The sequence below is a fragment of the Muscardinus avellanarius genome (assembly GCF_963383645.1).
Source record: "Muscardinus avellanarius genome assembly, chromosome: 8".
NCBI lineage: Eukaryota > Metazoa > Chordata > Mammalia > Rodentia > Gliridae > Muscardinus > Muscardinus avellanarius.
Genome location: NC_137794.1, coordinates 87,498,384 through 87,513,498, shown reverse-complemented (window position 1 = coordinate 87,513,498; position 15,115 = coordinate 87,498,384). Strand labels below are relative to the sequence as shown.

The 15,115-nt window shown below is 42.3% G+C and overlaps 1 protein-coding gene across 1 annotated transcript in view; it reads left to right on the top strand.

Annotated features, from left to right (window-relative positions):
• The window catches only part of SGK1 (serum/glucocorticoid regulated kinase 1), a gene marked incomplete at its 5' end in the record, with an annotated part of 132,769 nt that overhangs the window by 95,501 nt on the left and 22,153 nt on the right, over positions 1-15,115 (top strand). The window contains one exon of the mRNA XM_080700290.1: positions 9,847-9,922. Within this exon, the coding sequence (XP_080556416.1) occupies positions 9,847-9,922 (76 nt within the window). The remainder of the gene's footprint in view (positions 1-9,846; positions 9,923-15,115) is intronic.

Here is a 15,115-nt window from a genome sequence, read left to right as displayed (position 1 = left end):
GAGGGCCTAGCAAGGACAATGTCTGGAAACATGTCTTCTTGCTTGTGCTAGAATTATTTGTATATAGATTATTCAACAAACAGCAACTTCTTCTATCAAAGGATCTTGTTTCTTCCAGGCTCCATCTGAGTCATGGAACTCAGATGGTATGATGGTATGAATATGGGTAATAATAACCCCTGCCAAGTTTTTTGTTATTGTTTTATTTTTGGTTGTTTTGTTTTGTGATGGTGGTGGTGGTGGTACTGGGGCTGAATCCAGGAGAATTCTACCTCTGAGTTATACCCGCAGCCCTTTTTATTTTTTTATTTTGAAACAGGGTCTTCCTCAGTTGCCGAGAGCCTTGCTGTGTTGCTAAGGCTGTCCTCAAACCTGTGATTCCCCTGTCTCAGTCTTCCAGGTACTGGGATTATAAACATGTGCCACCATACCTGGCTTCCCTGACAAGTATTGAAACTTCGAAGGAACTAACCTTAACCTATACTCTAAACTTTGCCATTTTTTTCAATATGGAATCCAAAGCTCAAGGAGATGATGTTCCTTTCCCAGGGTCATATTCACAGTCGAGTGTGGGGCAGCTCTTACTTTACTCTGAGTATATCTAACTCCAAAGCCCACGCTCCAAACAGTTACAACTCTTTTCACCAACTCTGGCCTAAAATAAATGCAAGAAGGCTTCTCTTCCCCATAGCACATGTGTTGTAAACAACATAACTTCTGAAAATCTGTGTGACCTTCCAAAAGTCTTTCAGAGTTGATTTTTCCATCTCTCAAATAAGAAGTCTGAACAAAATCGCCTACTGAATACTTTATAGCCACAGTACGCTGTGATTCTGGGATAGTATTAACTTTGTCTTCTTTAACATAGCTGGAGCCCTACCAAATCAATGATGTAGTCGATAAACATGCATTGATTGCCTTCTCTCTGAATCAAGCACAATCTAACTTCATGCCACAAGTAATTTTTACTTAAGAATCTAATGATGTGACTTGGGAAGAATAAAAAAGTTTTTATCGAGATATCTTGGCCTTGGGCAGACTCCCAGGTGGAAATTCAAATGCCTGCAAGTCCAGGCAGGAAATGTAAGTAGGTGAAGTGGAATGGGTGTGTGAGCATGGCTCTGTGCCACCACCAAGCAACCATTTTAGAAATATCGAAAACTGTGTTACATTCAAACCCTGTGAGGTATTTTGCTGCATATTTGGACTTACAAATAAAGAAATGCAGTTATTCATTCTAGTGATGTTATTGAAAAATATAGAAGATAATGGGCCCCCCTAAAAAAGTCTGAAATAAGCAGATGTCACCTCACTCCCTGTTCCTGACACCGTGTTTACTTCATCCATAGCACCCATTTCAATCCAGAGCATCAGAAGGCGAGCTCCGTGACGGGAGGCTGTCTCTTTGTTCACGTCTGTGCTGTGGCTCCCAGCAGCGTGCTCGCTGTATTACCCAGAAATATTTATTGAATGAATAACTGAATTAATTTCAAAACTGAGCATAAGTCTGGGTTTTAGGAAACAAATATTGATTCTCAGCTGACATCTGGAAGCCTAACAGTCAAGACTTGGACAGGAGCCCTCAATTAGTCACTCATAAGCCCCTTCACCCACTGGGCCTCAGTTTCCTCAGCCAGAAAGCAAGAGGGGAGGTGAGAAAAGGTCCTTCTAAACTGGGCGTGGTGGCGCATGCTTGTAATCCCCGCTACTTCAAAAGCCAGGAGGATCACGGGTCTGCGGCCAGCCTCAGCCACTTAGTAAGGACCTCAGCCACTTAGTGAGACCATGTTTCAAAATAAAGAATATGAAATAGGGCTGGAAAGTAATAGCTCCGAAGTAGAATATGCCTGGGTTCAACCCCTAGTACCAGAAAAGAAAATTTTCTTCTTTCTTTCTTTTTATTGGGGGGGACCATAGGGGTTCTGTGGATTGAACTCAGGGGCTATTCTACCTCTGAACTATATCTTTAATCCTATTTACTTATTTATATGTATTTTTATTGGTATTAGTGATTGAACCCAGGGGCATTCTACCTCTGAGCTACACCCCCAGTTCTTTTTTATTTTTTATTTTGAAGTAGGGTCTCCCTAAGTTGTGGACCTCACAAAGTTGCCCAGGGTGGCCGCGAACCTGTGATCCTCCTAGCTCAGCCTCTCAAGTCCTAAGTCACAAGCATGCACCACCACACCAGGCTTTTATTTTTTATTTTGAAACAGGGCCTCACTAAGGTTGCAGAGGATCTCGCTAAGTTGCTGAGGCTGACCTCAAACCTGTGATCCTCCTGTCTCAGCTTCCCAAGTACTGGGATCACAGGCATGCACCACCATGCCCAGCTGAGAAAAGGTCTCTTCCAACTCCCCACATCTCTAATCTTCTGAACTCAACTTCTGGTGTACAACATAGAAAACATTTGGCCTGGGATTATAGCCTAGTGGCCAAGCTCTTGCCTAGCATGTGTAGGTCTATGGGTTCAACTGCCAACACCCTCAACAAACAAACAAACATTTGATTTAATAGAAGTTTGGCCTGATATATACCTTGACCTTATGCAGACCAGCATTGTAACAAGTGACTACTGGGCCAAGCAGGAAACACAAATAAGAGAAGTGGGTTGGGTGATGCATTGCCTTAAGCAATTCACAGTCACAAGGGCCAAACTGAAAAATATCGAAACCATCAAGAATGCAAGTGAAATAAAACCGCAAAAGGAGGAACATATGTCTCTCTGCCCGCACCACAGTCTTCACAGTCTGTTCGGGGGCCAAGATCATCTCTATCTCCCGTGTTATGGATACCATTAATGTTAAACAACTGAATGTGGCTAAATCATTTGCTCACAGAGCTCAAGAGGCAGGACTTCAGATCGCTGGCCCTGAAGTCACCTCTTGACCAGATTCCTGCCGACCTTTTCCACACTGTCATCTTTAGGAAAGCAGAGGCGTGTAGTGTACTGAACATGCAGACGTGTCGTCACCCCGCCATGTGAAGCGGGGTATCGTAGCTCAGGATGGAGGCATAGGAAACCTGCTTGGCTGGGTGAGTGAAGCCACACCACTAAGCACCCAAAGGCGACACAGTCTAGAGGGTCAGAGATCAACCAGTCCTCCCAGGAGAACTGTGGCCGAGCACCTGAACCGGGCCCACGTGTGCCCTACAGACCTGAGCCCAGCCTGAGCCCAGAGTGGCGTGTCTCCTTCAGCAGCCGGACTTCATCCTCCTGGCCTCTGACTTCCAAAGCTCTGAAATGTTTGAGACTCCCCCATCTTCCCTCATTTTCTTTCATTCGTCACATCTTTTTGTTGGGGTGGGGTACAGGTACTGGGGATTTAACCCAGAGGCATTCTACATCTGAGCTACACCCACAGCCCTTTATTTTTATTTTGAAACAAGGTCTCACTAAGTTGCCAAGGCTGGCCTCGAACTTGAAATACTCTGGTCTTAGCCTCCCACGTACTAGGATCACCGGCATGGCCACCATGCCCGGCTGTTCATCACATCTTGACAAATCCTTCATCCTCCTGCTTCTCTGTCTTTTCTCATAGCCCTCGTCTGCTTCATGCTCTCATCAGCTCTCCGTGGTTGTAACAGGAGCCACCCAATCATCTCAGCTTCTGTATTTTCTAGCTGTGGTCTTCCTGGGAATTCGGAGGCTCCCGAATTCCCACAGCATGAAGGACTCACGGACATTTAATCCCTGCCACCCTCTGACTTGTACCTAGCTCCCTGTCACTTCTCCCATGAGTTCTCTATTCCCATGAAATTGTTCCTCCAACTGTTGACCAAACCCGCCTCCGTGAGCTCTGCTCCCACACCTTTGTTTGTGCTGCCCCGCCCACCAGAGACACCCTTCTACTGCGTCCTCTCCAATCCAAGTGGCACCAGCAATTTAGAAACCTGTTCAGGTCCTTTCTCCGCCTCAGAGCCTTGCTCAACAGGGTCGCCCACATTGCGGCTTCCGCCTCCAAACTGGCAAAACTCGGCAGCTACCCCAAACGCTTCCACTAGAGGAACGTCATGCTGGGCTCCCTGTCTGGGGCTGTCTAAGGCCTGCTCCCCAAGCAGAATGGCATATCCCAGCATCAGTGAGTTTGCTTTCTGCCTTTAGAGCATCCAGGAGGGTAGCATCTTGGACTTAGAAATATACTTGTTGAATGTAATAAATCACAGATAATCGATGGATGTAGTTTGTTCTTGTTCCGCAATACAGGGCTGAACTCACAATTAGTATTTGTAGGACAGAGTTGTATGTGTGGTACCAGTCAGGGGGCTTTTATGAATACCTCACGAAAGCAGTTTGAGGAGCGAGTGTACTTTTCTCCAGAAATAGAGTGTTCTGCTACTTCTGATCATTCCACTCAGGATGAGAAAACACAACTTTCCTGGCTAGTGAGACAAGCACTTTGAGAATTTCTGTTATATTTTAGAGAGAAATAATGATTTTAGCATCAATTACTGTGATGATCATGGAAATTCATATGCAAATGATAATGAATAAGTCAAAAGTAAATAAGGGACACATATCTGATTTAATTCTATATCAACATCATGGGTATTTTTCTTTCTTTCTTTCTTTCTTTCTTTCTTTCTTTCTTTCTTTCTTTCTTTCTTTCTTTCTTTCTTTCTTTTCTTTGCATTATTGATGATGGAACCCAGGAGCATTCCTACCTCTGAGCTACACCCCCAACCCTATTTTTCATTCTTTATTTTGAAACAGGGTCTCACTGAGTTGCAAAGGGCTTCACTAAGTAACTAAAGCTGGCCTCGAATCTCAGTCTTCCTGTCTCAGCCTCCCAAATGCTGGGATTACAAATGTGCGCCACCACACCTGGCCTTATCACAGGTTTTTAAAAATAAATTATTTATGTATACATTTAAGTGTCCTTTTGGATAAATGTTCTTTTCTTTTGGTATTAGGGATTGAACCCAGTGGAGTTCTACCTTCAGGCTACATCCCAACTCTCTATTTTTTATGTTGAAAAAGAGTCTTGCTAAATTGTTAGGCTGGTCTCAAACCTGTGATCCTCCTGTTTCAGCCTCCCAAGTACTGGGATTGCAGGCATGTGCCACCACACCCAGCCCTGGATTAATGTTCTGAAAATAAGAGTGATGTGGGATGGAGACAGAAGACCAGGACTCCTTCCTTCCTAGCAGTCTCACCACCACCCAAATGTGCATTAACAGGAGGCATCTTAGAGAATCAAGTCTTGAGCTCATTTTTCATACCAATAGCTCTGTTAATGATTTATTCCCGGGTCCATTGCCAAGAGTCTGTCGAAAATTTTTGGACATGTGACATCTCTTTAAATGTAATATTCTGATATACTTTATTTTCTAATCTTTACATCATAACCCGATTGGTACGTCTATGTTTCAAAACTGCTGTAATTAAACATTAAGTAATTACCTTCTAGGGATGATCTTCCCTCCACCTTTACAACCCAGTACTTTCAACTCTATAAAATAAATGATCTTTTTTGTTTGATTTTTTTTTTTTTTTTTTTTTTTTTTTTTGGTGGTACTGGGGTTCCTGGAAGCCCTTCTACCTCTGGGCTACACTCCCAGACCTGTTTTTATATTTTTATTTGGAAACAGGGTCTCCTAAACCAGCGCACGCAGCTGGCTTCGAACCAGCGCAATCCTCCTGTCCCCGCCTCCCAAGCATGGGGATTACAAGCGTGCGCCACCACACCCGGCTTCTTTTTTGCTTGATTCTAACCTCCTACGGCTCAATAGGATTAAGTTAAAAGATATTACCACAACTACTAGAAAAATATTTTATTTTTTCTACTAGAGATTGAATCCAGGGGCATTCTACCTCTGAGCTACACTCCCAGTCCTATATTTTACTCTTTATTTTGAAACAGGATCTCACTAAATAGCTGAGGCTGGCTGAGAACTTGTGGTCCTCCTGTCTTAACTTCCCAAATACTGGGATTACAAGTGTGTACCACCACACCTGGCTGAAAAATAATTTTTAAATTATTTTTAATTTAAAATATTTTTAATTTAAATAATTTTTAATTATACCCCTTATTTTTAAAAAAAAAACTGCAAGGATTTAAAGAAATGAAGCTAAATCCCACTGATTTTTTGTGGAGTATGCAATTTTAAAATGTCTTTTTAGATAATTAATTCACATTATTCTGTCTGCAAAATAGTGCAAGTACTCATTCTGTTTTCCAGAGAGTACATGCTATAATTTATAAAATAAATGTTTTAATAACTTTAATTAAGCTTCAATAAATCCAATAACTGTGTAAAGTGTTTGTTGTGATAGTCATATCTCCCTACCCTGAGTGGTCAGTTAGAAACATATTCTAAAGGAAATACAGTGAATTGTCATGGTATCTGAGGTTTGCTGTAAAATAAGAGAATGGACAAAATAAGACAGAATGGACAAAATAAGACAGAAATAAGACAGAATGGACAAAAATAATACTGGCAAAATGTTTTATCTTTTTTCTTTTATTTCTCTCATCAACTTAGCAAGACCACTTCAAATTAAAAATAAAAAATAGAACGGGGGTGTAGCTTCGGAGTAGATTGCCCCTGGGTTCAATCCCTAGTACTATCAAAAAAAAGTCAATAAACAAATGACCAATAATATTTCACTGAATTATGCACTGCATTCTTTATATATTCATCCATTAGTAGACATTTAGTTTGCTTTCTCATCTTGGTTATTGTGCAAAAGCATTGCAATCAATGAATACAGGAGTGCAGGTATCTCTTTAAGATCCTGGTTTTCATATATACTTTGATTCTTTTTTTAACTTATTTTTATTGGTGTGTTGTAATCATACATCACATTGGAATACAAGACTTGAGAGGATATACAAGCACACATCATCCAATTAGCCCTCATCTAGTCCCCATCCCATTCCCTCCCCTCCCTCCATGCCATGCTTGTTTGGTGATTAACTTTGATACATATGTTTATGTACCTCCTGCTTTTTAAGAGGCTCCATCCTCCCCTATTCCATACCCTCTGATTGGTCACCTTAATTGCTTCACTATAGGGCCCTTTCTATAGCTCAACCTCTTCCTGTTGCCCCTTTCCTCCTAGTTATTGCTGATTAAGGGAAGCATCTGGTTTTAATTTTCTACGATATTTCTCTGTACATGCCGCGTTGCAAATACCGATCCCACTCTTGATGATCCCAGTTGTGGCCTGGCTACCCGGTGGACTGATCCAGACCTCGCTGGCTCAAGCAGCGGCCTTGCCTCATGGGAGGCCCTGATTCTGGTCTCGCTGGCCCCGACACTGGCCCAACCCTAGAACTGGCCTTGCCTCACAGCAGTCTCCAATACTGGCTGCTGGCCTCGGCACTGGCCTAACTCCTCGGCAGGCTCCGATCCCGGCCTCGGAGGCCCCAGCACTGGCCTTGCCTCATGGTAAGCTCCGATCCCAGTCTTGCTGGCCCCAGCACCGGCCTAACCACTTGGCAGGCTCCTATCCTGGCCTTGGAGGCTCCAGCACTGGCCTTGCCTCACGACAGGCTCTAATCCCAGCTTTGCTGTGTCCGTTGCCGGCCTCACCCCTCGGCAGGCTCTAATCCGAGCACCCTCTTCGCCCAACCAATTGTCCCACATTCTCGAGGGTGCATGGTGGTAGCATTCTGCCTCTGGGGTCATTACTTCAAAGGTTCCAGGTGTAATGCATCAGATCTCTGCCTCCCCTGAGTACCGGCCACTGCCATTGCAACTGCCTCCAGCATTTCAAATCTTTCCCAAGCTCTTTTTCTACTCTGAATGTTGTCCAGTGTTCCTAAGCATGCACAATGGTAGCATTCGACCTTTGGTGTAATGTCTCCAAAAAAAAATAAATAAAAAAATAAGGTTGGTAGGCTCCGATTTCTGCTTCTCCTGAATACAAGTCTCCACCACCAACGCGGAGACTGCTTTCAGCACCGCCTTTCTCCTTGGTCTTCACTAAACTCTCTCTCCTTACAGGTGATGTCCAAGATTCTTAACAATGTAGAAAAGAAGCAATCCTCCTTAGCGGGGAATTTTTCCAATAATTCCAGTTCATTTGGATAAGTTTTGTCTGCATCTCCAGTATCCTGGCATCCGCCACAGCCTCCTTGACCCCGCTCCGATATTTTCCATTTTCTTTTCCTTTTTTACAGGGTCCTTCCGGGTAGAAGGGGGGTCGCCAAAGGGTGTCCCGCCAGCATCTGCCCACCCGCCCAGGGTCGGGGCCAGAGGCCCGGACCACAGGCTATACTTTGATTCTAAGCCTAAGAAAGAGAGCTCATGTAAGATAGTGAACTCATACACTGTTTCCCTCAATAAAGTCTTAGAACTGGGCATGGTGGTGCACACCTGTAATCCCAGTACTTGGGAGGCTGAGACAGGAGAGTTGCAGGTTTGTGGCCAGCCTCCACAACTTAATGAGACTGTTTCAAGATAAAGAATAAGCTGGGCATTGTGGCACATGCTTGTAATCCCAGCTTTCAGGAGGCTGAGACAGAAGGATCGTGGTTCACAGACAGCCTCAGCTACTTATTGAGGCCCTCCGCAACTTAGTGAGACCCTCTTTCAAAATAAAGAATAAAAAATAGTGCAGGGGGTGTAGCTTGGAGGTCAAATGCCCCTGGGTTTTATCCCCAGACACACACACACACACACACACACACACACACAAAATAAAAGAATACAATAGGGCTGGGGGGTATAGTTCAGTGATAGAACGTCCCTGGGTTCAATCCCCAGTATCATGATATATATATATATATATATATATATATATATATATATATACATATATATATATAATTATTAAAATATAAATAACATATGTATACTAAAAATAAGTAAAAAGGTCTGGGTATGTAGAGCTTGGAGGTAGAATGCCTCTGGAACAAAAATAAAAGGTACCATAGTAGTATAAAACTTCCTCTTTAGGCCGGGCGTGGTGGCCCATGCTTGTAATCCCAGCATTCGGGAGGCTGAGACCGGAGGATCACAGTTCAAGAACAGCCTCAGCTACTTAGTGAGGCCCTCTGCAACTTAGTGAGACCCAGTTTCAAAATAAAGAAGAAAAGCTGGGCGTGGTGGCACACGCTTGTAATCCCCGCGCTTGGGAGGCAGAGACAGGAGGATCGCGCAGGTTCAAAGCCAGCCGTGCTGGCTTAAGAGACCCTGTTTCCAAATAAAAATGTAAAAATAGGTCTGAGAGTGTAGCCCGGAGGTAGAAGGGCTTCCAGAAACCCAAGTACCACCAATAAATAAATAAATAAATACAGAAATACAGAAATACAGAAATACAGAAATAAAGAAGAAAACATAGGGCTGGGATGTAGCTCGGAGGTAGAATACTCCTGGGTTTCATCCCTAGTTCCACAAAAAAACAAAACAAACAAACAAAAAACTTCTTTTAAAGTACTACTGAATTCAAAGTAATCTTCATTAATATACATTTTCTCCAAGCAGTATTTGCTAAAAGTATTTTTCTACTTTGTGGAGATCCAAAATACCTTTACGTAGGGAGTGTCTACGCTAAGCTTGCTGATCACCAAGGGGCCCTGGATACAGCTGTGCAGTGTGTGAACTGCTCAGACCTGGGGAGAGGGAGCTGGAGGCTGAACTTACCCACCCCTCGGCCAACGGTGAAACTGCGTGAGGCTGAGATCAGCCATCTCAGTTTGCCCAGGACAAAAGGGTTTCCAGGGCATGAGATTTGGCAGGCTATAGTCTGCACAGTTCTAGGTAAACTACCCCAATCGGGGCACAGACCTGTCACATGCGTTGGCTTCTGCCTTGGAACCCTGCTCTAGAAGTCTAGGCCTTCAGCCACCGAAGTGGTAACAGCATTTTCTTGTCTCTTCTCCCTTTGTCTTCTAGGTGAAAGAATCATGTAACCATGCCAACATCCTGACTCAACCTGACCCAAGAACCTACTGGACAAACGATGACTCAGGTATTATTGGGAAAATCCACTTTGTCCGTGCGAGGTCCAGGGTGATTTCTGTACTGTGTGCTTGTTGGCTTATACCTGGCGCCATATTTGAATCCATTTCACAAGCAATTTTATCACCCTTAAAGCCCTTTCATTGTATCTCCTTTGTCAGGATTTAGAGTGAATATATTGTCAGGTGCCGCTTCATGGATTTTGAACTATATTCAAATGTAGGGGGAACACGGGAATGAGCCTATTTCCGGAGTGGAGAAGAGAGAAATAGAGTAAAGCAGGCAAGCACATTAGTTGAAATTTCTCTTCCAGAATGAAGAAGGATTTTTTGTTTGTTTCTGTTTTTGTTTTTTTCTGTGGCACTGGAGATTGAATCCAGAGGCATCCTACCCCCAAGCACACCCCCAGCCCTATTTTATTTTTATTTTGAAATATGATCTCATTAGGTTGCTGAGAGTCTCACTACTTGCTGAAGCTGTCCTCAAACCTGAGGGCCTCCTGTTTCAGTCTCCCAAGCACTGGAATTCCACATGGGTGCCACCACAACGGGCTACAAGGATTTTCTTTTTTCTGTAAACCAAAATTTTTAATTTGCTCATTTCTTGCACTTGAAATATTCTTCAATGACATCCTTGGCCTGAGATTGTTTGCCATAGTCATTAACGACTACACAACTTCAACTAACCACTTCATGGGCTTTCCCTCTCAGTAAATTCTGCAGAGGCTTACCCACTCCTTTAATTTCTTCTTGTCATCAGCCTTAATTAGGTTGATTTGGCGCTCAGCACAAGGGCCTCTGCCAACCTGCCATCTTCACAGTGGGGTGCAAGCACACAAAGACACAAGATGTGGCTGCAAATTCCATATGCTAGGCCATCATGGGTGAGGGCCGTCCTCTGCTAGGCCATCATGGGTGAGGGCCGTCCTCTGCTAGGCCATCATGGGTGAGGGCCGTCCTCTGCTAGGCCATCGTGGGTGAGGGCCGTCCTCTGCTAGGCCATCGTGGGTGAGGGCCGTACTCTGCTAGGCCATCGTGGGTCTTTGGCACCTCTTACACAGTAGTATTAATGTCCTTTACACCTCCAGCAGCAATAGCTGTGGGTTACAGTGAGGCCAAATCATGAACGCACCCACTCCTGCCTCTGCCTCTAAGAACCAAAGAAGGGATATTAAAAACCTAAAGTGAATCATACTTCAGAAAGCTGATGGGAGGGAAAATAGGACTTGTTTGGTAGGAGCCAGAGGTACAAGCCTAATGAGAATCAGAGGAATGCTACTTTCTGAGACCAGAGACGAAGCTTCAAGTTATACAATTAAGAATTAAACTGGGGGTAGCATTTGTCATTATAGGAAACAGAATACATCTTTTTATTCTTTTTCACAAACACATGAGAGCCATGAAGCCTAATTGCAATAAGTAGACACTAGGAATGAAATGGTGGGGGTAGAGCTAAAACAATTAAGAGAGTGATAATAGCGATTTCGCCTCTTCTAATTAAATAGGGTCTAATGAAATAGAAATTTAGTGCTGATGCCTAATATTCGTTTTATGCCTCACACTTTTACAAAGTGTTTTCACAAAAATCTAATTTAGTGTTTGCAGCAACCCTGCTCAATAGGAGGGGCCGTCAGTCCTCATAATCCCTATGTCAGAGATGAGATAACAAAGCAGAGGTTTTCTGATATATTCTGAGCTCACTGCAAGAATACACAGGAGCTGGGTGCTGGTGAGAGAGCCAGGGCCGGTCCTACACTGTGCTTCCTAAGAAAAGGCATCTCACCCAGGCTTGGTGGCGCAAGCTTCTAATCCCCGTGCTTGGGAGGCGGAGACAGGAGGATTGTGCAGGTTTGAAGCCAGCCTCGCTGGTTTAAGAGACCCTATTTCCAAATAAAAATATAAAAAATAGGTCTGGGAGTGTAGCCCGGAGGTAGAAGGGCTTCCAGAAACCCCAGTACCACCAAAAAAAAAAAAAAGGGCCTCTCTCCAGTGAGAAGCAGCCTGGGCTAAATCTGTGCTTTCCTCTCTTGTTTATTAAAGAGAAGCAGCGTCTGTGCCTATTAGCCAAAGAAGATGACTTAAGAAGAGAAATTAAAACTCTCTGATGGCTTTTTCTTTTTTCCAAAGACCAGGCTTATGGTCTAAACTTATTATCAATTTTATCTGTCAAGTTTTTTTTTTTTTCCTGTTGTGTTTTATGTATGTCTTTTGAAGAAAGATGAAGAGACATGAAAGTGAATTGGCCTATTTACGCCATCATTTTCATCCATTAGCGGTGCGACACCACAATACATAAGCCATCTGCTGGATAATGCTGCTATTAAGAGCTACAGCACATGTGGAAGAAGTAAAATAGATGATGCCTCATCACTGAAAAGCAAATGATTCGTGGTTTTATGTAAAGAGGATGGAACTTAGGGTGGGGAAGGTCCACGCAGGATAGGTCCAGAAGATGCCACATGAACACTTTTAGGAGCTGGAGAAATTAAGTTACAAGAAAAACGAATGTAGAACAGGGAGAGAAATAATAGAAATACTTCAGATCTACCCGCTCTTAAAACTCTTTGAATGACTTTCAAGTCATCCACGGGGTTACAAAAACATAGTGCTTGTTCTGTTGTGGTTCATCTAATGGGAACTCTGACAACTTACTCATGGACTGAGATCCATGTCCAGAGCAATTTTACCTTTCTGCCTAGTTGTTCAACCAATTACTGAGTCAAGAGTATTAAAGTTTCTACTGCAGAGGTAGAATTTCTCAATGCCTTTTTAATTTAATTTTTATTTTTTTGTAGCAGACTGGAGATTGAACCCAGGGACATTCTATGTCCAAGCTATACCTCCAGCCCTACTTTTTATTCTTTGTTTTGTTTAAAACAGAGTCTCACTAAGTTGCAAAGGGCCTCACTACGTAGTAGCTGAGGCTGGCTGTGAACCTGCAATCCTCCTGTCTCAGCTTCCCAAGTACTGAGATTACAAAGGTGCATCACCACGCTTGCTCTGGGTTTAATCAATTTTGTTTCATCTGTTTTGATGCTTTATTATGAGGCACATATATCTTTATGCTTGTTATGAATTCCTGATGAGTGATCATGTTACCATTAGGAAATTCCTTTATTGTTTCATGATATTGATATAGCCAATTCAGTCTTTTTATGCCTTGTCTACATATAGCATATCTTTTCTATCCATTTACTTTCCTTTTGTAGTACTGGAGATTGAACCCAGGGGTGCTCTACCTCCAAGCTACCCCCCAGCCCTTTTTGTTGTTGTTTTGTTTGGAATGACTTCTCACTAGGTTGCCAAGACTCCCACTTTGTTGCTGAGGCTGTCCTCAATTCTGAAATCTTCCTGTGCCTACCTCCCAAGTACTGGAATTACACCATCATACCTGGCCTGTGGCCATTTTTCTGCAATCCACAAATTTATGTGCCTTTGCATGGGTAATGCTGTAGTTATTGTCACTTAATGAATTTCATTAGTGTAACTTTTTTAAATTCCTGAAATAATTTTAATGAAAGGGTTCTGTCATTTCCTATGGAAAATATTTCCAGTGATTGGAATATTTTCATTCAAAGCCAGCCACCATCAGAGATTATTATATTTATTTAACCCACTCCCTTGATGTTTAGTTTAAATGCAATTGGATAGTAAGGGAAATCAGTCCACATTGCTTGAGAGAAGTAAAAACTAATAAAGATATTATTTTGCTAAGAACTAAGAAATGACTGAGAATGAGTGTTCCCTGGAATCTGGCAGGATTGCCTAGATTTCCACATTCAGTGTCTTTTTGTGTGAGCACCAGAGGACAAGAGTGTTGCGCTCATTATGCAGACATCAGCACACAGTTAGAGAAACAAACTCATTTGTAAAAAGCCTTTTTCCCCCCTCCCAACATTATAATCTAAAAGTGGCATATGTGCACCATAGGCAAAAAAAAAAAGAAGGAAAATAGAGAAAGGAAAAAAATTAACTTCCCACCCACCCATGCTTTTGTTCTTTGAGCTCAGAGTTTCTCATAGGTTCCCAGGATTTGAGCGGACAGTGAGCAAACAGGCCACACAAGTTTAGGCTCTGTTCTGCTACCTTTGCTTTTAAGCTTTGAAACCCGAGTTGTTTTTGTACACCTTTAAAAAATGTTTTCAACTGCTGGTCCTGTAGTGACCTGTAATACCCTCTTAAATTCGAATTTCAAGGTAGGATGAGTCTCTCCACGCTTTTGAAATGTCTTTTCTCTAAGCACTGTTATTAGAGACATGGATAATGAAGCAGTTTAACAATAAGGTTTCTTTCCAAGGCCAGGATTTTAGCTGGGAACTAGTTTTGTCAGAGAGGAAAAAGTAACTCCTTGATGTTCTCTCTGCATTTTTACTTGAAGTTTTCTTTTCACAAAGTAATGTTGGGGGTTTCAAGATGGCTAGATTTCTTCCTTCCTTTCTTTCTTTCTTTCTTTCTTTCTTTCTTTCTTTCTTTCTTTCTTTCTTTCTTTCTTGGTGGCACTGGGAATGGAACCCAGGGGCATTCTACCTCCAGCTACACCCTCAGTCCTATTTTTTTATTCTTTGTATGGAAACAGGGTCTCACCGAGTTGTAAAGAGCCTAACTAGGTAGCTGAAGCTGTCCAGGAACTGAGATTCTCCTGCCTCAGCTTCCCAAATGTTGGGATTACAAACCTGCGCCTTTAAGCCCAGCTAGATTTTTTTTCTAGCAAAAATTAAGGAATAAGAATCATAATTGTGCAAATTTTTTTCACAAGGGAAAATAGAATGTTCCCTTATAATTCCAGAATTTTGGATTATTTATTCATATTTTCTAATAATTTATGGCATTTTAGATTTGGCTTAAATTTCTGGGAATTTATGATCACTATAAAGTGGTATATTTATATTTATTTAGAAACAGTAATAGTTTCTGTACCAAATGTAGAAATGAAATGATTCATAGCTTTGAAACATATGGACTACAGAAGTATTTCAGTATTTCAGAGAATACACAAAATTAGATCATTGAATTAATATAAGTAGAGGGAGGAATTCTCTACATAATTTTTTTTAAAGTGAAGAAAAGAATTTCTACATTCTTTTCTTAAAAAGCACAAGGATCTCATATTTATAACTACAAAATAAATGTTTTGTCTGCTAAAATATGGCATTATCTAAAAAGAGAGAGGGAGGGAGGAAGAGAGAGAAAGAGAATGCGAAACG